Raw genomic sequence first — 20,164 nt, forward strand, 5'->3', positions numbered from 1 at the left:
GATACTAAATACTGCCTACTGTGTAGATTGGGGGGTTATGCTTTTATGCCGGCCTTGTCAGTAATCCAATAGATCATATACTCTGTAATAATGCCAATGCTAAGGCAGTCGAATAATACCTATAGAGTATACTGTAGTAGACAATGAGATAGACGATGGAGTATCCCAATTTCGTTCAAGTAATCATGCTACGGATTTCAGCTAATTAAACAATAATAATAATAATAATAATCATCATAGCCAGAGGACTCGGAATCCTCTTGGAAATTCGGATCATCCACCCCCAGGTCCAAGCGTCCAAGATGGTCGTGTGAGTCGATCGATGCATCCAGAATTCCAGATCGTAGTAGTAAAGGTCCGTCAGGGAGTCAGGGACAAGTCGCAAAGTACATTATTCCAGGTACTAACTGGGGAAGGACATGCTATGAATATGATGCTCTGCTATCTGTATTCTTGTGCTTGGGCTATTAATATTGGACAGTAAGATACTATAATAATATCGAGTCTAAATGCTGATGATTTCTCAGACTCATACTCAACTGGAGACATGAACCTGTGATACGGTGATAGCTCGCTAATAATGAGCCCTGAAGTGCCTTAGTGCCTTAGCCCACACCCCTTTAAGTGGAGATGCCTCAGTCTGCGACTCCTCTTTGCCTGACTGCCTGACTGCCTGACTGCCTGAGGAAACGAGACTCTCGCCTTTCTTTTTTTCCGGGGTTCATCAGAGCAACTCTGGACCTTCATCTACTACTGACTACTGACTACTGGCAGTAAGGAACCTCATCCACCTGGGGATACTCAAACCACCTTCGTATTCAATCTTCAAATGATCTTAAAGTAACCAATCAATCGGCACTACAAAGTTAGTTAACAGAGATGCTGGTCGATCACTTTGTGATGGTTTGTTTTGTTGAACTGACTTCCGCCATAATTGGTGGATGCAATGTCCGTGGCTGATGACTTCATGAAGTCTGCCGCTTGTTGCAATCATGATGAAGTGCGGTGATATCACTGCCTTGATTCCAAGTCCTGGACTGATAGTACAGATGATGCTAACCTGGATGAATTCGTGACAATGAGGAAGATTTCCTAACCGACCCCAGAATCACAGAGAGAGAGATTATCAGTCTCCTTTCACACTGATTCTTGGCAGTTGAACATCGCTTTTCTGTCGGTCAAAGAGACCACGCTCAATGCTCAGACCGTCTAAATGCTATATGATCCGTCACAGCACAACGAAACTCAACTCATGCTGGGAATGCATTTGATTCGGTACCTGAGGGCTTCCAGCGCCGTGATGGTGCAATTCCATCATCAGCCGTGGCTGCGACTACCCAGGGCCAGGCCCTCTCTATGTATCACTCCATCGGAATAGAAGAAGCATTATCAAGACTCGGTCATTATTATCACCATCCTCATCATCAGCATGTCCTAGGAATTCAATGTTTTTTTGGGGGGAAAGGTTATTACAGGACATGGCCCTTCCCGGGGGCCTTCCTCCTGCTGTCCTTTCTCTCACCCTTCATCAACGCTCAAACTAGAGGTTGCTGGAATCTTTGCCCTGCTAGCTGAGAGTGCGACCTGACAAGTCAACTGTGCCCCTTGAAGATTCTACTCGTGATCTCCGTCGGTCAAAGCTTCTTATCATCGTCATGACGACTGGGTACAATGCCATCGAAGACTATGGGATTATCGGGGACATGCACACCTGTGCCCTCGTGAGCAAAACAGGAAGTATCGATTTCATGTGCTGGCCCGTCTTTGACTCCCCAAGCATCTTTTGTCGCCTCCTGGACTCGAACAAAGGGGGTTACTTCAACATCTCTCCGCCTACGCATGTCCCGGATGTGCTCAATAAGCAGCGGTATCTCCCATACTCGAATCTGCTTGAGACCCGGTGGACCAATGACGAGGGCGTAGTCACCATGCTCGACTACTTCCCTGTCTCGCCCAAGAAGACGGCCCAGGCGGCCCAGGCGGCCCGAATTCTGTCCGGATATTGTCCCTGTAACGAGGTTGGAGTCAATAGGTTCAAGTCTGGGCTGCGGCATTCGGGCTTGATCAGGAAGCTGGAATGCAGCCGTGGCGCAATGGAGTTGGTAGTGGAGCTGTTCCCAGCCTTCAACTACGCCAGGGATACCCATACCACGCGGGCCAAGCTCGAAGATGATCTGAGCAAGCATCCCTTGCAGACCGTCCACTTTGAAAGTGATACGGAAAAGCTCCAGGTGGAGATCTTTGCCCATTCGAGGGTGGGCAATGTGGTGGGATACCCAGAGGCGCGATTCAGCCTGAATGACAAACAGGAGCTCAAGGGACGCGGGCTTCACTTGTGGCTCAAACTTGAAAAGGGTCAGAGCATCACAGTAATCGTGCATAGCCCCGAAAAGGCAATGCCCAGTGATTCGATGATGGAGGCCTATCTCAACCGACTGGAAGAGGAGACGTTTGACTTTTGGACGGCATGGACCCGCAAATGCGCGTTTCGCGGTCACTATCGCGAGACTGTGGAGAGAAGCCTGTTGATCTTGAAGCTCCTCACCTACAAGCCCACGGGGGCTATTGTGGCGGCTCCGACCTTCTCGCTACCTGAAAATGTGGGCGGCGCCCGGAACTGGGACTACCGGTACTCCTGGGTCCGTGATACGGCCTTCACCCTCTACGTCTTCCTCAAGATGGGTTACAACGATGAGGCGGAGGCGTACGTCAACTTCATCTTCGATCGTATCTTCCCGCATGCACAGCATGATGTGAAGCCGGGCTCGAAGCGGCCGTTCCTCCCACTCATGTTCACCATTCGCGGCGAATACGAGATCCCTGAAGTGGAACTTGACCACCTCGACGGCTACAAGGGCAGCAAGCCCGTGCGTGTGGGAAATGCCGCCGTCTTCCACACCCAGCTGGATATCTACGGCGAGCTCCTCGACAGCATCTACCTGTACGACAAGTACTGCAACCCAATCACATATGACAAGTGGCTGGCCATCCGCCGCATGGTCAACTACGTGATCGAGGTGCGCCGCGAGAAGGACATGTCCATCTGGGAGTCCCGCGGCCAGATCCAGAATTTCCTCTACTCCAAGATCATGCTCTGGGTGGCCCTGGACCGCGGCGTCCGCCTCTGCGAGAAACGCTCCAGCCTGCCCTGTCCGGAACGCTTCCGCTGGATCCAGATCCGCGACGAGCTCTACGACGAAATCATGGAACGCGGCTACAACAGCGAACGCGGCCACTTCTCGCAGAGCTTCGAGAGCCGCGACGTCCTCGACGCGGCCATCATGATCGCGCCCCTGGTCTTCTTCATCGCGCCCAACGACCCGCGCTTCATCAGCACCCTGGAGAAAATCCTCCTCAACCCAGATAAACGGGGCCTCTCCAGCGCAAAGATGGTCTTCCGCTACGACCAAGAAACAGCCAACGACGGTACCTAACCCCCCCGCCCAAATATCCCCTCAATCTAAAACCTCCCTGCTAACCATTTCATCTCCCCGGCACAGGCGTCGGTGGCCGCGAAGGCGCCTTCATCATGGTTACATTCTGGCTTGTCGAAGCAATGGCCCGCGTAAGCCCCCCGCCACCTTACCGACTTACATTGCATTACTTACTTCCCCCTCCCCCCCCCCAGGCCGCAAAATACGACGTCCGCGTCCCCAACCTTTGGAAAAACGCGCTCGCCCACTTCGATAACATCCTCTCCTACTCGAACCACCTGGGCATGTTCTCCGAGGAGGTCTCCCTGTCCGGCGAGCAGATGGGGAATACCCCGCAGGCGTTCAGCCATCTAGCCTGCATCAGCGCGGCGATCAATCTCGAGAATCAGGCTTGAGTTTTGAGACTCTCAGGTGGATGGATACGTCGGTTGGGTCAAGAAAACGCCCCTGAGGCTGAGAAATTGGGGGTGGTTGTTTGATTTCGTAGATTGAAATTCGTTTTCGACTTTTTTTTTTTTTATCTTTGTTTTTAATTTAGGGTTAGTAAGTGCAATCGAGGCAGGTTCATCGAGCTTTCTTGGTTTTTTTTTTTTTTTTCTCGCTGTGTAGGCATAAATCTATCTACCTACTTGCTGGACAAGAGATAAATTGTTGTTGATGGTCACATTGATCGGATCATTCATTGTAGAGGTAAGTCGGTCTACTCTGGCTACCTATACTAGACAGACAAGCAAGACCACCCCAACCATATTGCATCGCATTGCGTCCTCAGATGCTTCCCTACCCTACGATACCTTCAGGTAGGGATCACATCCTACCTACACAACCGCCGCCTCCGCCGCTAACGCCGTGAGCACCAACTGTAAAGGGGGAAAAACCCGTGGTTTCATTCCGAAAGTCTGGCTTTGCCCATACCACCCTCCGCTTAGATATATGGATCGGTCTTTACGGACCATTCTTCTCTTCTGGATGTTCCCGCAAGCGCGCTGACAGGTGGTTTCACCCCACATGCCGGCTCTCCGCCTTGGAGTCGTCGGAGACCGGAGCACAGAACAGAAGCAAAAGAATCAACCTCCTTTCCGCTGTCCAGCTGCACCTGGACCCGGCGAGGGAGTGGCATTAGCCGAGCTGCGGGTGTCCTTGCCTGACGCGGAGCGTGAAAAGGCACCAGCCGTGCCGATGGTTGCGCTGGCGTTGCGGAGCTCGATCTTCTTGCGCTCCATTTCAAGCTGTTTGGTTCGTGCGGTTAGTGATGGATGATACTGATATGTGGATGGAATATGTTGTTGGGGCTTGGGATACGTACCACTTTGCGCACTCGGGCCAGAGCAGCCGTGTCACCGGCCGCTATCGATCGGCAGTCATCGACGCGGTACGGCGCCGCGATGGTGACGGCGTCCGCCACGATGATGTTTGTCCCGTCCCACCGTGCCGGCATTGTGCGACTGAACGCATCGAATATATCCTGTGCTTCCCGCGTCACGCCCTTCCCGCGCCGCGCCTCGCCCTCCTGCAACTTGCCGACGGCACTGGCCTCGCGTGCTCTGAGGGCACGGATGTCGAGCGCATGCAGCGGAGGTACTGCGTGGGAGAAGGAGGGAGAGTCGGTGGCGTTAGGAGCAAGGGACAGAAGTTGGAACGACTGTATCCGCGACACGGGGATGATGTGATAATCGCCTGCTTGGGACTGTTTGTCGGCTGTGTTGATGGCAACGAGGTTCGTGATCGGACAGGCGGTGAATAGCGTGCCCTCGATCGTAGAGGTAGTGGGAGCAGCAGTACTGATGCGGACGCTGTTGATAGCAGATCAGCACCAATACTTGTCGTGCCTCCATGGGAGGTGAAGGCGACGCATTCCCAAAGAACAGCGTCCACAGCATATGTACCACCCTGCGACAAAAAAGAATCTAAAGCGGAAGAAAGCTTACCGAGCGCCAATTGCGCCGCTCAAGGCCACCTCCAACGGCACCATGGCAGCTGCCATTCCTGCCGCAGCGACACCGGAAGACCCTTGTGATGGTACTTTCACTCCGGCACTCTGGCGCTTATTCTCTGCCATATGAATACCGCGTGTAGGAAAGCGGATACCGAATGTATCGAAATCCGTAACTCTTCCAGAAGCGTAGAAAGATCGATCGACAGAATTATGCGCCGGATGAGCTTCGAGCGTCAAGCTGCAAGCTTCGCCGTCTCGGAAACCGCCACGGCCTAAGTGTTGCTGTTGATGCAGACACAGGGTTTCGTCTGCAGGCAAGCGAACGGCGGTGTCAGCGCAGAGACGGTGTTCCTTTTCCTTCCGGCAAATTCTCAAAGCTCCGCCGGTGATTACTCCTCCGCCACAATAATACAAGCTCGATGATATCAAGCAAAGTGGGACGTTGCGGGAACCGAGGAATTAAGTTGGCAAAGGAGCGACAGAGAAAATGGACGACAGCAAGAAAGAAACAAGGCCAGTCCCGACAAGACAAGACAGAAGTCACAAAGAAGGAGGAGGAGGAGGAGGGGGAGAGAAAATACACGGGCCAAGCAGACAGGAAGTCTACTACAGCTGCCGGCTCGTTCGAGAGAAGACGTGGGTGTCGTTCGACAGCCTGAGCGGTTGTTTTGGGGACGTTGCACTGCGGGCAAGTCATCATTGCCTGATGCGGTCTAGCGCCGGTCCAGTGACTCTGCCATCTTACTGTGTATTTCTCCTTCCACACTAAAGGGCAACTGCTACAAACTAGATACTGGATATGGATGTTTACACCGGGTGTCACTGGATCATAAACTCGAACGTCGTGAATACCATTAAAAGCATCTAAGTACATTGATATAGGCCATTTTTTTTACCGTCATCATCTATGTGCCCCCCCCTCCATTCATCGACGGGCCATGCCACATTTTCCAATCACACTTTCCTCCCAGGCAGAAGAGGTCTTACGTCCAGCGCAGTGCGTGGTGTCTCCGTGAAATGTTTTTCTTTTCTTTTAAACAATGTAGGTGGAAGCGGACACATCACCACCACGGCCGGTCCAGTTGACGTGGATGTCCTTGCCCTCGGGGTAGTTCTCGTTGGCGTGCTCGGGCTTGATGCGGAAGGTGTGAGCACCGAAGTAGTCACGCTGAGCCTGCAGCAGGTTGGCGGGGAGATCGCGGGTGCGGTATCCATCGTAGAAGCTCAGAGCGGTGCTGAAAGCGGGGGTGGGGATACCCCAGAGGGCGCCCTTGCTGACAGCGTTTCTCCAGCCCTGCTGGGCCTTGTTGATGGCGTTCTTGAAGAAGTCATCGAAGAGCAGGTTCTCCAGGTCGGGGTTCTTGCGGTAAGCGTTGGTGATGTCCTTAAGGAAGACGGAGCGGATGATGCAGCCACCACGCCACATGAGGGCGATGGAAGGCTTGTTCAGCTTCCAGCCGTACTCACGAGCGGCCTAATTGTGCGAGACAAAACATCAGCAAATTGCTCTTGAGACCCCCCTGAAGAACAAGAATAGCACCGAAAAACAAGAACAAATAAACTTACCTCCTGGATGAGCATGAAGCCCTGAGCGTAGGAGATGATCTTGGAGGCATATAGAGCCTGCTCCAGGTCATCGATGAAAGCCTGCTTGTCACCGGTGAACTCGGGGGTGGGGCCGCTGAGGAGGGTGCTGGCACGGACACGCTCGTCCTTGATGGCACTGAGGCAGCGGGCGAAGACAGCCTCGCCGATGAGGGTGACGGGCATGCCGAGGTCGAGAGCGTTGATGGCGGTCCACTTGCCGGTACCCTTCTGGCCAGCCTTGTCGAGGATCTTCTCAACGAGGGGAGTGCCATCGTTGTCGTTGTAGTAGAGAACATCACGGGTGATCTCAATCAGGAAGGAGTCCAGAACACCCTTGTTCCACTTGGCGAAAACATCGGCAATCTCGTGGACGGGCATACCCAGACCGCGCTTCATGATGTCATAGGCCTATCAGGTGCGTTAGACCAACACTACCCACAGAAATAAAATCGTCACCGCAGTGGGAACATCGGCTTACCTCGCAGATCAGCTGCATGTCACCGTACTCGATACCGTTGTGGACCATCTTGACGAAGTGGCCAGAGCCCTCATCACCAACCCAGTCGCAGCAAGCCTCACCGTCACTCTTGGCGGCAATGGCCTGGAAGATGTCCTTGATGTAGGGCCAGGCCTCCTCGTTACCACCGGGCATGAGAGAGGGGCCATAACGAGCACCCTCCTCACCACCGGAGACACCGCTGCCGACGAAACGGATGCCCTTCTCCCTCAGGTAGCGGGTACGGCGGTTGCTGTCGGGGAAGTGGGAGTTACCACCGTCAATGATGATATCACCCTCCTCGAGGTGGGGGAGGAGAGCCTCGATGAAATCGTCGACGGGCTTGCCAGCCATGACCAGGAGCATGATGCGACGGGGGCGCTTCAGCTTGGCGCAGAACTCCTCGATGGAGTGGGCACCAACGATGGACTTGCCTAATGAGAGTCAATCAGTTTGCCAAATTCTTGATTTTTTATCTTTTTTTTTTTAACCGTATTTTTGTTCCCCTTCGAATGGAGTCGGGAGAGAGAGGGGGGGGGGGAGAGTAAAGCTTACCCTTGGCCTCATTGGCAAGGAAACGGTCGACCTTGGAGGTTGTGCGGTTGTAGGCGCAAACAGTGAAACCGTGATCAGCAACGTTTAGGATCAGGTTCTGGCCCATAACGGCCAGACCGATAAGACCGAAGTCAGCACTAGGCAAATGACGCGCCGGTGCGCCGACATTGATGCCGGCCAAACGGGCGCTTCAAGTCAGTTGATGTCAATAACTGGGATAGGGAGTGAAAGGGGGAAATGATTGTATTGGGAAGAACAAGCTTTTTCCACTCTTGCAGTACACCGGTGAGATGATGAGATGATGAGATGTGAGGTGCTGAGGGGATGAGGGGATGAGGGGATGAATAAAAACCCATAAAAGGTACTTACACAGCTTGGTCAGACATGATGGATGGGATGAAGTTGAGGGAGAGAAGACGGATGAAGGTATTGATGGATCGATGAGGAGGGGAAGAAGAGGAAGGAAGAGGAGAAGAGAAGAAGAAGAAAAGGAGGAGTAAAGAAGGAACAGGATTAAGGCTGATTACTCTTCGAGAGTGTTACGGAGCAACCTTCCGTCATGGTGGGAACTCACCAACAAAAGAGAGACAGCGGGGCTTTGGATGGAGGAGCAGAGTCGTCCGGTGAGGATGCAACTAGGCCTAGGGAGATTCCTAATAATCACTAGATCATTAATAACTAACTATCTTGCTACTCCGGAAGTACCTAGTAGTTATTCTATATTGAAATCTATTCTCCCCGCGGGAAGAATTCTGGGTGAATGTCGAGATATGAGAGTAGTATCCCACGGATGGTGGGATTGTTTGGATCGGAGAGTAGTAATCATCATCAAAAGAAGACCTCAGATCCGTGGTATAATCATGATTACTGGACCGCTTCCTCCATCTTTGATACTCCTATTTCCTGCTCGTATATCATAGCTACATAGTCTCCCCTCTGTTGCAACTTGCTCCCTAGACAATAATAGTAATGGATAATAATCGATCATATCTACAGCTTCATCGCAGTTGAAACCCGGAGATGACGGGGGTTTTTCTGATGGCGGGGCAATTGATGGTTGACGATGGAGGGGCACAGAGCTGGATGGGGTTTAGCGCCACCATGAGAAAGTACTGCTCGGTGAAGCAAATCAGGAGAGAACAATTCTTCCGGTGGCTATTCAGGGAATACGGAGTCCTAACTAACTATAACTAGGTAGATAGTCCGTCTTCCATCTCCGTGGAAACGTTGGAAGTTGGGACAACTGCCCCCGTACTCCTCCGGGCTGTCGTCGCATGGAGCATGAAGTAGCTAGCTATATGAGCAGAGAGTATTTATGCACTACCTTCCTGACAATTGAAGTTCAATGCAATCTCAACGAGATGCCTCTGCATCATCATCATCATCAAGAGTCATGTTCCCTGCGCTGACAATGATATGGTCAGGATTACTGATGTCTTTGATATAGTCCCTCATGACGCCGTTGTCGGCTATTGCATTCCCCAAAGCGGACTAGGGTGGGGGTTGCATCATGGTGGTTGCAGGTCGGATGAGCTCGTAATTTTACTCCGGCGAGCAGTAAATCTGTAAATTACAAGAATAAGTCATGTGATGCTTGCACCACCCTTTACCATACTGAAATAGATTTCAGCTCGCACCACCCTTTCTGTTATTTTACTAAATTAAATACTTTAATAAACTTAAGAAATCTTAAAGTTAACTACTTTCTAAGTACTTAAAAACCTAAGTACTTAGAAATTACTTATTATTTATTTTTTTATTTATATAGAAAAAATATAATATGAAGTAACTTATTATAATTATAAAAGATAATAGATATTATTATTTTAAGTACTTAGAAATTACTTATTATTTATTTTTTTATTTATATAGAAAAAATATAATATGAAGTAACTTATTATACTTATAAAAGATAATAGATATTATTATTTTAAGTACTTAGAAATTACTTATTAATTATTTAATAAGTACTTTCTAAGTACTTACTAAGTAGTTAATATAATTATCTTTTACTATAGTTATTAATATATATATCTTTAGTAGAGAGAGTAATATACTTATTTAATATAGATTATAAAAAACCTAATTTTAAGTACTTTCTAAGTAATTTCTAAGTACTTAAAAATTCTTTATATACTTATCTTTCTAAATAAATTCTAAGTACTTTCTAAGTACTTAGGTTTTTAAGTACTTAGAAAGTAGTTAACTTTAAGATTTCTTAAGTTTATTAAAGTACTCTGTATTTGATTTTCAGATAAAATAATATAAGTATTTAGATTTCAGGTAAGATAGTATGGTAATATTTTAGGTCGCGCGAGCCATAAATGCTTATTAATGGTCTTGGCGGTCACATGTATGGGGTATGGCTCATATGAGCAGTCTGGACTGCTCATGTGAGCTGTGTACACTTGCATCATGCTGTGGTAAAGCTGTCGGTCTGCTTAGTCAGGATATGGTGGCCAAGCCGCGGAGCCAGGATCAATGATATTCCGAGCCGGCTACTGTACGGGAAAGCAGAGACACCATCAATGTTTTCTCTCTCTTGGCACGATGCGCAGAACCGAACCTCATCATCACGTAGATAGAGAGAGACTGCGGGCTGTTGTTGATTCCTTATCAAGATTATTGACAGACTTTCAGTCGGAGTGGTATCGGAAATAATACTCATCTAGAGATTGCACTTGGGGTTCTCGTCGTCGTCACTCCTTCTGAATACCTTCTCGTCTTTTGACCTTCTTCGACCACTTTTCTATCAGTTTCCACTTGTCGCAAGACACAATTGGAAACCTCCATCGCAAAGATCAAAAAGGCTTGCGCTTGCAACAACCCACTGACACATACCCATATTAATCCAAGATTCAACCCCCTTCCAGGCGTGACAGCTGACGTGTGACTGCTACGTCAGTCAGACCCTGAAGGTACGTGTCTGCTGCTACTCTGCACGCGGCGCAATCAAACCATCCACACCGTCTCTCCTTATCTCCCTCTGTATCTCGAACGCTCCGTTCATCATGTCCTTCCCACCACCTCCAGGTCCAAGACAAACTCCCTCGTCGCTCCCTCCACGGCCACCAGCTCCCGCCAGCTCAGGTGCTGCATCCTATCAACCTGCATACTCGGCCGCACCCACATATGCGGCACCTGCGACCAGCACTGGATATGGTGGGGGTGGTCCTCGGACAGGCTATAATGCCATTACGGCCTTCCAGCCTCGCTCCGTAGCATCCAGTCAACCTTACCGGAACAGCAGCCCGGCTGTGTCGACGCCCCCAGCTGCAGCGGCGGGATACTCGGCGCCGGCCACGGCGAACTACGGTAACTACTACTCTCAATCACAGCAGACACAACAGGCATACCAGAGCGGACCGTCCTACTACGGTGCTGCGCAGTACAGCGATAACACCTACGGCCCAACCGTCCCTCATATCCAAAACCCATTCTCGGCACCAGGAGGATCCGGGAAGAACGGACGCCAGGACTCGGGACTCGATCCCGACACGGAAGCGCAGATCGCGCAATGGCAGAGTGCCTACGCTAACAAGGAGGACGTCTCGGCGAGCGTTCGGGGACCGGGTCGTCGGGACGGAGCCATGGGCATACCCGGTGGCAACGTGGGAACCAACACACCCATCAATGCGACTGCAACGGGCGCCAACACCCCCACACCTGCGCCTGGCCCTGCCGAGCCGCCCACCAAGACTGTGGCCCGCTCCGGCGGTGGCCAGACATGGTCTGACTCCACGCTCTTGGAGTGGGATCCAGCGCATTTCCGACTCTTCGTGGGCAACCTGGCAGGCGAGGTGACTGACGACTCGTTACTGAAGGCGTTTGCCCGCTATGAGTCGGTGCAGAAGGCGCGGGTGATCCGGGACAAGCGCACGCAGAAGAGCAAGGGATACGGGTTCGTTAGCTTCAGCAATGGCGATGACTACTTCGCAGCCGCCAGGGAGATGCAAGGAAAGTACATTGGATCCCATCCGATCTTGCTGCGGCGGGCCACCACGGAGGTCCGGCCCGTGTCAAACAACAAGGGAGGAAAGAAGGGCGGCGGCAACAAGGGCGGACTGGGAGGCGGCGCCGGCGGCAAGGTGAAGCACGATGGAGTCAAGAAGCCGGGCAAGACCAAGGGCGGCCTGCGGATCCTGGGATGATTGTTCCTTTGACGAGATATGGCGTTCTAATCGGTTCGTATGTATTTGCACTCTTGACCATGACGATCCATATAATACAATTCTGCCCTTCTACCACCAGTATTTTCCACTCAAATCAATATCGACATAAAAAGAAACCCAACATGAGTAAACTCCAAGCTCCGTCCCTTATACCGGGACAAATCCAAACCCATGCAATAAATCCGACTCGCAGCTGGCCACGCCCTCTCAGCGCATCCGCCGACTGTCATTCCCCTCGTCGACCGCGTTATATTATATGCGTATTCGTTCCTCAAGTTGCGTCGTCGTCGTCATCATCATCGTCATCAACATCATCAACCCCCAACAAAACTTCCCCAAGATCCAAAGAAAAGCAAAACATCAATAATCATAATCATATAACTCATTCAATGCCGGACTCGTTCAACCGCCATCGTATCGTCATCAGGCTCGGGGCTGGAACCAGCCGAGGGGGGGTATACAGTCCAGTCCACTTCTTCATCCAGAAACAAAAATCAGGTTCGGATCGAATCCAATCCAACTCATCAAGCAGCAGCTCCAGCAACCGGAACAGCAGCAGAACGGGGTTAGGGGGAGTTGGGGGGGGTTATCACCCGTCCCCGTTCTCCTCATCGGTGGCCCGTTTCCCACTGAAGGCGACGTGGTTCTTCATGGCGTAGATGCCGAAGCCCGCGGCGGCGAGGATGATGAAGAGGATGATGATGATGATGGCGATGGTGATGTTTTGTTGGACCATTTTGGTCTTGGTTATGGTCTGGGTCGTTTATGTGTGTGTATATATTGTATATATATGTATATCCGGTGTAGTATGGACCACGTGTGGGGTGTTGGACGAACGGTGGTAGGAATGTTCAATGTTCAAAATCAAACGCTATTTGATAAGGCCAGAGGATATACGCAATCTGGATTCCCCAACAAGATACTTTTGACGTAAGTAGATGGGCGCAGACAAACCCTCCTTACAACCTTGTAAGGGGACAGTTTATGAGCATGGACTGTGGTATGAGGGAATCACCACAGGAAAAAAAAAAGATAGCATTGAGAAAAACCAAAGCCATGGGGGAATGCCAGGCAGGGCGTCTCGTAAGTTTTAAACAAACGTGCAACCCAGCCATGTTGATTTTTTTCCCCTTTTTTTTTTCTTTTCTTTTTTACACCTTCTGGATGGATTGGAAAGGAAGTGAGGTGGCTGGGGGATGAGCTGCCGCTTTGCAGCCCGAGACAAGTTGCAACTTGCAAGTATGTACTGGTGGATGGAAGCAGGGCTTGTGATTGGGTTGCGGGGACTTAAGCTGTCGGGCTAAAGTGTTAGGGCGAGTAGGTACCAGGTACTTTGGACCCAGCCTCCGCATTTTATGAACATGAGCATGGGGCGGACTGGACTCGTGGATGCTGGACTGGAAGTGAGGATTGGATACATATGTTTGTCTATATCATTATCCGTGGGAGTTTGAGGCTGATGTGGTGACTACTTTCCTGACTTTTGGGATGATTCAACCCAAAGACTGGCTGGATTCTTGGTAGTTGGGGTGCCTGGAGGAGGACCAAGATAATATGGATGATTGGGTTCAATAAGACAGGTCTTCCAACAAAATTTGCAGACCATACTGGGAGGAATAGGAGTAGAGTCATTTATGTTAAAACCTCGAAGCAAAGAGCCTACTTATTAAGTAACCAGACAGACAAGCCTGTTGTGTGAGTGATTGAGTGATTGCTTTGGAGATACCATCGCTGAAGTACCTACTCTGTAGATCTCGAGCTTCACGTGACACTGGGAAGCATGAGCTTCTCTCACTCCGTGTCTTGAGGCACAAATCCCGAATATCATAAAAGATCCAGCTACAGAGTCATTTGTACGACAGGTTACTCCAACAGCCGTCGCTTACCTGATCTGCTGTTGTTCAATTTCACCTCTTGGACATCACATAGTTGGATATCCAATCGAATATTTGGCATTATAACCTTATTGCTAGCTAGCTAGCGGCCATCGTGCGTCTCCATCGATCCGGGAAGCTGGGAACACAAAGAGCAACACTTTATGCACTCATAGATACTCCGTGGCGAGGAGAACTTGGAGATATCTCAATTGAAGCGTCGGCTTGACTCATTCCGATCCACCGGAATACCTGATTCCCAGGTTACACGTCCGCGCCCAGCTGCTCGAGTGATGATTTCATCATGATCGCCATAGACTCCATTCCCATCGATGAACCACAGATGGCGCTGCCGCACTCCACGCGATCCCTGGGATGCGTTGGGACATCCGATCGGCTTTCGGGTCTTGCAGCCTCCGCGCTGGAGATGATTGACAAGCGTATGAATGAATCAGTCAGTCGTCCATCATCGGGCTTCTCCTCATGCCGAAATTGCCCTCTTCCAATAGAGGCCTAGGATCCAGCTCGTTCCCTGTTGAACTGCCGAGCCAGATGTGCTCGATGAAGCTCGATTAGCCCAGATCTGACACCAAAAGCAATGGGCTACCTGGATGACAAGCTTAGAAAGCATGTATGGTCACTGACGTAACTTGTTTTCCTGTGTCCCTTAACTTCTGATCGGTTTCCTGCAGCTTTGGTTTACGAGCCCCTCTTTGCTCCTGGGTTCTTGTATCTGTAATTTTATCTGCTACCTGAATGTAAATCCCAGTCGCACCTCAGTACCATGGACTCTGCACGGGCCGGCGAGCGCGAGACGGCCGCGAGCTCCTACCTGGACGGGCAATCTGCTCAGAACACGATTGCGGACTCCGCAGCTTCAATAGCACCATCTAGCGTCAAAGCTAATGGGGATTCCTCCTCATCGGAGAATGGAAAGTCAAGTTCCCTAGAGAAGAACGATGACTCCGAATCGCACGGGGAACATCTGTCAGGTGATTATGTCAATCGTGTCCTCTCCCGCCGGCAAACCAGCCATAGCAGCGACGGCGAGGACATGGCTCAAATAGCGATACTGATGTCCCGGATGTTCGGCAAAGAGAGGAAATCTGCCTCCAACGAAGAGAAAACACGACATCTTGGAGTGGTCTGGAAGCATTTGACAGTGAAGGGAATCGGCTTGGGCGCTGCTCTTCAGCCCACCAATGCTGATATCCTTCTGGCAATACCCCGTTTTATAAAAGCCCTCTTGACGAGAGGCAGGAAAGGAATTGGTGCAGGGCATCAACCACTACGCACTATCCTTGATGACTTCACGGTATGTCTTTTCGGATTTGACCTTTAAGACGCCATGGTCTGACGTTCCCTGCAGGGCTGCGTGAAACCTGGTGAGATGCTTTTGGTCCTTGGACGGCCAGGCTCTGGGTGTTCAACTTTTCTGAAAGTGATTGGAAACCAAAGAGCTGGTTATAAGGATATTGAAGGGGACGTACGTTATGGAGGGGCCGATGCCGAAACAATGGCAGACAAATATCGCTCCGAAGGTACAGTAGCTGCTTAAGCTGATCAGGAGCTGGATGCTAACTAAATCCTGCAGTGTCATACAACCCCGAGGACGATCTGCACTATGCAACTTTGACTGTTCGGGACACTCTGATGTTTGCTCTCAAAACCAGGACCCCAGACAAGGCCTCCCGTATCGAGGGCGAAAGTAGAAAAGAATATCAAAAGACCTTTCTTTCTGCCATTTCCAAATTGTTCTGGATTGAACACGCCCTGGGCACAAAAGTCGGTAACGAGCTCATCCGGGGAGTCTCAGGTGGAGAGAAAAAACGTGTCTCCATTGGTGAGGCGATGGTTACCAAAGCCAGTACGCAGTGCTGGGATAACTCTACCAAAGGCCTTGACGCCAGTACAGCGCTGGAGTATGTTCAAAGTCTGAGAAGTCTGACCGATATGGCGAATGTGTCCACGCTCGTGGCTCTCTATCAAGCTTCTGAAAATCTTTACAACCTCTTCGACAAAGTCATGCTCATCGAGGAGGGCAAGTGTGCATATTATGGAAGTACCCGGAATGCAAAGCCATATTTCGAGCGTCTTGGTTTCGAATGTCCCCCTCGATGGACCACCCCGGATTTCCTCACATCAGTCAGTGATCCCCATGCACGTCGCGTCAAAAGCGGGTGGGAGGATCGGGTGCCACGTTCGGGGGAGGACTTCCAGAGACTGTTTCGCAGAAGTGACATCTACAAGGCGTCCTTGCAAGAAATAGACCAATACGAGAACAAGCTTCACCAACACAAGCGCGAATGTGAGGCGGCCAGAAAGGAGATGCCGAAGAAGAACTATACCATCCCCTTCTATGAACAAGTGCTCGTCCTCACACATCGACAATTCCTTATTATGCTGGGCGACAAACAAACCTTGGTAGGGAAATGGGCTGTTCTGGTGTTTCAAGCCCTGATCATTGGGAGTCTGTTCTATAATCTTCCGCAGACCAGGTTGGTGTCTTGTCTCTGTCGAATGGTGCCGTGGCTGATGCATAGTATAGTGGAGGTGTCTTCACTCGAGGAGGCGTCATGTTCTTCATTCTCCTGTTCAATGCCCTGCTGGCAATGGCGGAACTGACGGCGTCTTTTGAGAGTCGCCCCATTATGCTGAAGCACAAAAGCTTGTACGTTCGGCAAGCTCCGCCCACTTTTCTGAAGGCTAATGTATCCAGCTCATTCTACCGACCATCTGCCTATGCCCTTGCCCAAGTAGTGGTCGATGTTCCCTTGGTCTTCATTCAGGTGACTCTTTTCGAGCTGATAGTCTACTTGTATGTTCCTCGACATATTCAGTGTCTCCTGAGGACGATTACTGACCATTTCTGAAGTATGTCAAACCTTGCTCGGACAGCATCGCAATTCTTCATTAGCTTTCTCTTCATCTTCATCCTCACGATGACTATGTACTCCTTCTTTCGAGCTCTTGGAGCGATCTGTGCTTCGCTCGACGTCGGTATGTTCTACATACTCGCACCAAAGGCCGATACTAACCAACTTAGCCACTCGCCTTACTGGAGTTGCAATACAAGCTCTCGTTGTGTATACAGGTAAGGCAAAAAAGGCTTCGGTTATTTAGCGCCTTTCTAATACGGCAACTTAGGTTATTTGATTCCACCCTGGAAGATGCATCCTTGGCTCAAATGGTTGATCTGGATCAACCCCGTTCAATATGCTTTTGAAGCCGTCATGGCCAATGAATTCTACAACCTTGACATTCAATGCGTACCGCCAAATATCGTACCCGATGGTCCCAATGCGCAGCTCGGTCACCAGAGCTGTGCCATTCAGGGGAGTACCCCAGACCAGACCGTTGTGCGAGGCTCCAATTATATCAGAGAAGCCTACACGTATAGACGATCGCATTTATGGCGGAACTTTGGCATCATCATTGGCTGGTTCATTTTCTTCGTGGCCTTGACGATGCTCGGTATGGAGCTGCAGAAGCCCAACAAAGGTGGTAGCTCGGTCACCATATTCAAAAGAGGTGAAGCCCCAAAGGATGTGGAAGACGCTATCGAACAGAAAGAGCTCCCAGAAGATGTGGAGTCGGGACAAAAGGAAAACGCCGCAAAGGCTGATCCTGGCAAGAATGAATCTGAAAATAATGGAACTGAAGTTAAAGATATTGCTCAGAGCACGTCTATCTTTACCTGGCAAGACGTTACCTATACCATACCCTACAAAAATGGTCAGAGAAAACTACTACAAGGAGTGCAGGGATATGTGAAGCCTGGTCGTCTCACTGCCCTGATGGGGGCTTCTGGAGCAGGGTTAGCTGTACCGTCAATGTATCAATCAAGCCACTTTGGCTAACATTTGCAGAAAAACCACTCTTCTCAATACGCTGGCACAGCGGGTCAACTTTGGTGTCGTTACTGGCACCTTCCTGGTGGACGGAAAGTAAGTCTTGCTCTGGACGATGCGTAGTGGCTGGTGGCTTACCATTTCCAGGCCTCTTCCAAAGAGCTTCCAAAGGGCGACTGGATTTGCTGAGCAAATGGATATTCATGAGCCCACCGCGACTGTTCGAGAATCGCTCCGCTTCTCAGCACTGCTTCGTCAGCCCAAGGAGGTCCCCATCCAAGAGAAGTATGATTATTGCGAGAAGATCATCGATCTACTCGAGATGCGTCCGATTGCCGGTGCCACAGTGGGCTCTGGTGGTGCGGGTCTTAACCCGGAACAGCGCAAGCGACTCACCATTGCAGTAGAGCTGGCAAGCAAGCCCGAATTGCTACTCTTCCTTGACGAACCTACCAGTGGACTGGACTCCCTGGCCGCGTTCAACATTGTTCGGTTTCTTCGCCGACTTGCAGATGCTGGCCAAGCGATTCTATGTACGATCCACCAGCCTTCTGCTGTCCTTTTCGAAGAATTTGATGATCTCCTACTCCTGAAGAGCGGAGGGAGAGTTGTTTACAGTGGTGAACTGGGGCGGGATTCCAAGCATCTGATTGAGTATTTTGAGTCAAACGGTGCAAAGCAATGTCCTACTCATGCAAATCCTGCCGAGGTATGCCAACTTCTTCCTATGTATTCGAACAGAGATTGACAAAGCTCTAGTACATGCTTGAAGTCATCGGCGCCGGGAATCCTGACTACAAGGGCAAGGACTGGGGTGATGTCTGGGCTCAATCCCCTCAGTGCAAGGAACTCTCCGAGGAGATCAGTCACATCACCAGCTCGCGCCGTAACAGCGAAAATCGGCAGAACAAGGACGATGGCCGAGAGTTTGCGATGCCGATCTGGGTGCAGATTGTGACGGTCACAAAGCGGGCATTTGTGGCATACTGGCGTTCTCCTGAGTACACTCTGGTATGCGTACTTGTCCTTCATCATGAGGCGCATCTGACAATCAAATAGGGTAAATTCTTGCTTCATGTCTTCACTGGCCTCTTCAATACATTTACCTTCTGGCACCTGGGGAATAGCTTCATCGACATGCAATCGCGGTTGTTCTCAATCTTCATGACTCTCACCATATCCCCTCCTTTGATCCAGCAGCTCCAGCCCAAGTTTCTTCATTTCCGCAACCTCTACTCATCACGAGAGGCCAATTCCAAGATCTACTCCTGGACCGCGATGGTCACCAGTGCCATCCTCCCCGAGCTACCATACTCGATCGTCGCAGGATCGATCTACTTCAACTGCTGGTGAGCACGGCCTCTCCCTTCCCACGGTCTTACGTCCCAAAGCCCCTCCACCTAACCGACGCATATAAAAACAGGTACTGGGGCATCTGGTTCCCCCGCGACTCCTTCAGCTCCGGCTATACCTGGATGCTCCTCATGCTCTTCGAGCTCTATTACGTCGGCTTCGGCCAGTTCATCGCCGCCTTCTCGCCCAACGAGCTCTTCGCCTCCCTTCTCGTCCCCTGCTTCTTCACCTTCGTCGTCGCCTTCTGCGGCGTCGTAGTCCCCTACGCCGCCCTCCCCCACTTCTGGCAGGCCTGGATGTATTGGCTCACCCCCTTCCACTACCTCATCGAGGGCTTCCTCGGCGTCCTCACCCACAAGGTCCCCCTCCGCTGCGTCTCTCGGGAAATGGCCTCCTTCTCCCCGCCCAGCGGCTCAACCTGCCAGGGCTACGCGGGGTCGTTCGCCCGCCAGGCAGGCGGATACGTGCAGGACGCAGCCAACGGGCTATGCTCGTACTGCCAGTACTCCGTCGGCGATGCATTCGTACGTCGTTCCCCCTTCCCCTCACGAACCCCAGCCAAACTAACAATCCCCAGGCCGCGAGCTTCAACGTCTTCTACTCGAACAAGTGGCGCGCCTATGTGAGTCACCCTCCACCCCTCCTCCTTCCCCAATAATATACGCCTTCATACCTTCCAAGTCATGGATGACAGCTGACCAATTTCCACAGGGCATATTCTGGGCTTTTGTGGGCTTCAACTTCATCGCCGTCTATTTCTTCTCCTGGCTTTACCTGCACGGCGTCGGGGATTTAAAACGGATGATCAGTGCGCGGAAGACGAAGAAGAGCGTGCAGTAGTCGAATCGAAACCCGCGTTCGCGTTGGCCATTTACCCATGGCTCCAGTGAGGGATGTGTGGGGATG

General features: G+C 50.9%; 5 protein-coding genes across 5 annotated transcripts, besides 9 other annotated features; 3 read left to right on the forward strand and 2 right to left on the reverse strand.

Annotated features, from left to right (window-relative positions):
- Nucleotides 1–208: 208 nt before the first annotated feature.
- Nucleotides 209–232: a microsatellite.
- Nucleotides 233–654: 422 nt separating this feature from the next.
- Nucleotides 655–684: a microsatellite.
- A 971-nt stretch (nucleotides 685–1,655) lies between these two features.
- On the forward strand, nucleotides 1,656–3,829 carry ACLA_082570 (glycoside hydrolase family 15 protein; the record flags this gene model as incomplete). Its single annotated transcript, XM_001267991.1, has 3 exons — nucleotides 1,656–3,426; nucleotides 3,501–3,565; nucleotides 3,629–3,829. 3 exons carry the CDS (start codon nucleotides 1,656–1,658, stop codon nucleotides 3,827–3,829), a joined length of 2,037 nt encoding a protein of 678 aa, XP_001267992.1.
- A 672-nt stretch (nucleotides 3,830–4,501) lies between these two features.
- On the reverse strand, nucleotides 4,502–5,493 carry ACLA_082580 (anticodon-binding domain-containing protein; the record flags this gene model as incomplete). The annotated part of the gene is made up of 3 exons (XM_001267992.1): nucleotides 4,502–4,663; nucleotides 4,741–5,227; nucleotides 5,363–5,493. 3 exons carry the CDS (start codon nucleotides 5,491–5,493, stop codon nucleotides 4,502–4,504), a joined length of 780 nt encoding a protein of 259 aa, XP_001267993.1.
- Nucleotides 5,494–5,916: 423 nt separating this feature from the next.
- Nucleotides 5,917–5,942: a microsatellite.
- Nucleotides 5,943–6,403: 461 nt separating this feature from the next.
- Nucleotides 6,404–8,394, reverse strand: ACLA_082590 (NADP(+)-dependent, decarboxylating phosphogluconate dehydrogenase; the record flags this gene model as incomplete). The annotated part of the gene is made up of 5 exons (XM_001267993.1): nucleotides 6,404–6,844; nucleotides 6,937–7,365; nucleotides 7,436–7,887; nucleotides 8,009–8,196; nucleotides 8,378–8,394. The coding sequence occupies 5 exons, from the start codon at nucleotides 8,392–8,394 to the stop codon at nucleotides 6,404–6,406; spliced, it is 1,527 nt and encodes a 508-aa protein (XP_001267994.1).
- Nucleotides 8,326–8,351: a microsatellite.
- A 1,337-nt stretch (nucleotides 8,395–9,731) lies between the features above and the next one.
- Nucleotides 9,732–9,969: a microsatellite.
- Nucleotides 9,940–9,999: a microsatellite.
- Nucleotides 10,000–10,097: 98 nt separating this feature from the next.
- Nucleotides 10,098–10,127: a microsatellite.
- An 892-nt stretch (nucleotides 10,128–11,019) lies between these two features.
- Nucleotides 11,020–12,159, forward strand: ACLA_082600 (RNP domain protein; the record flags this gene model as incomplete). Its single annotated transcript, XM_001267994.1, has 1 exon — nucleotides 11,020–12,159. One exon carries the CDS (start codon nucleotides 11,020–11,022, stop codon nucleotides 12,157–12,159), a length of 1,140 nt encoding a protein of 379 aa, XP_001267995.1.
- A 302-nt stretch (nucleotides 12,160–12,461) lies between these two features.
- Nucleotides 12,462–12,497: a microsatellite.
- A 365-nt stretch (nucleotides 12,498–12,862) lies between these two features.
- Nucleotides 12,863–12,902: a microsatellite.
- Nucleotides 12,903–14,838: 1,936 nt separating this feature from the next.
- ACLA_082610 (putative ABC transporter) lies at nucleotides 14,839–20,098 on the forward strand (the record flags this gene model as incomplete). The annotated part of the gene is made up of 15 exons (XM_001267995.1): nucleotides 14,839–15,369; nucleotides 15,424–15,595; nucleotides 15,649–16,552; nucleotides 16,603–16,725; nucleotides 16,774–16,872; nucleotides 16,930–17,054; nucleotides 17,101–17,148; nucleotides 17,202–17,871; nucleotides 17,924–18,001; nucleotides 18,053–18,614; nucleotides 18,665–18,916; nucleotides 18,965–19,254; nucleotides 19,329–19,782; nucleotides 19,836–19,880; nucleotides 19,970–20,098. 15 exons carry the CDS (start codon nucleotides 14,839–14,841, stop codon nucleotides 20,096–20,098), a joined length of 4,482 nt encoding a protein of 1,493 aa, XP_001267996.1.
- Between the last annotated feature and the right edge of the window lie 66 nt (nucleotides 20,099–20,164).

Source organism: Aspergillus clavatus, genomic scaffold, assembly GCF_000002715.2.
Source record: "Aspergillus clavatus NRRL 1 1099423829806 genomic scaffold, whole genome shotgun sequence".
Taxonomy (NCBI): Eukaryota; Fungi; Ascomycota; class Eurotiomycetes; order Eurotiales; family Aspergillaceae; genus Aspergillus; species Aspergillus clavatus.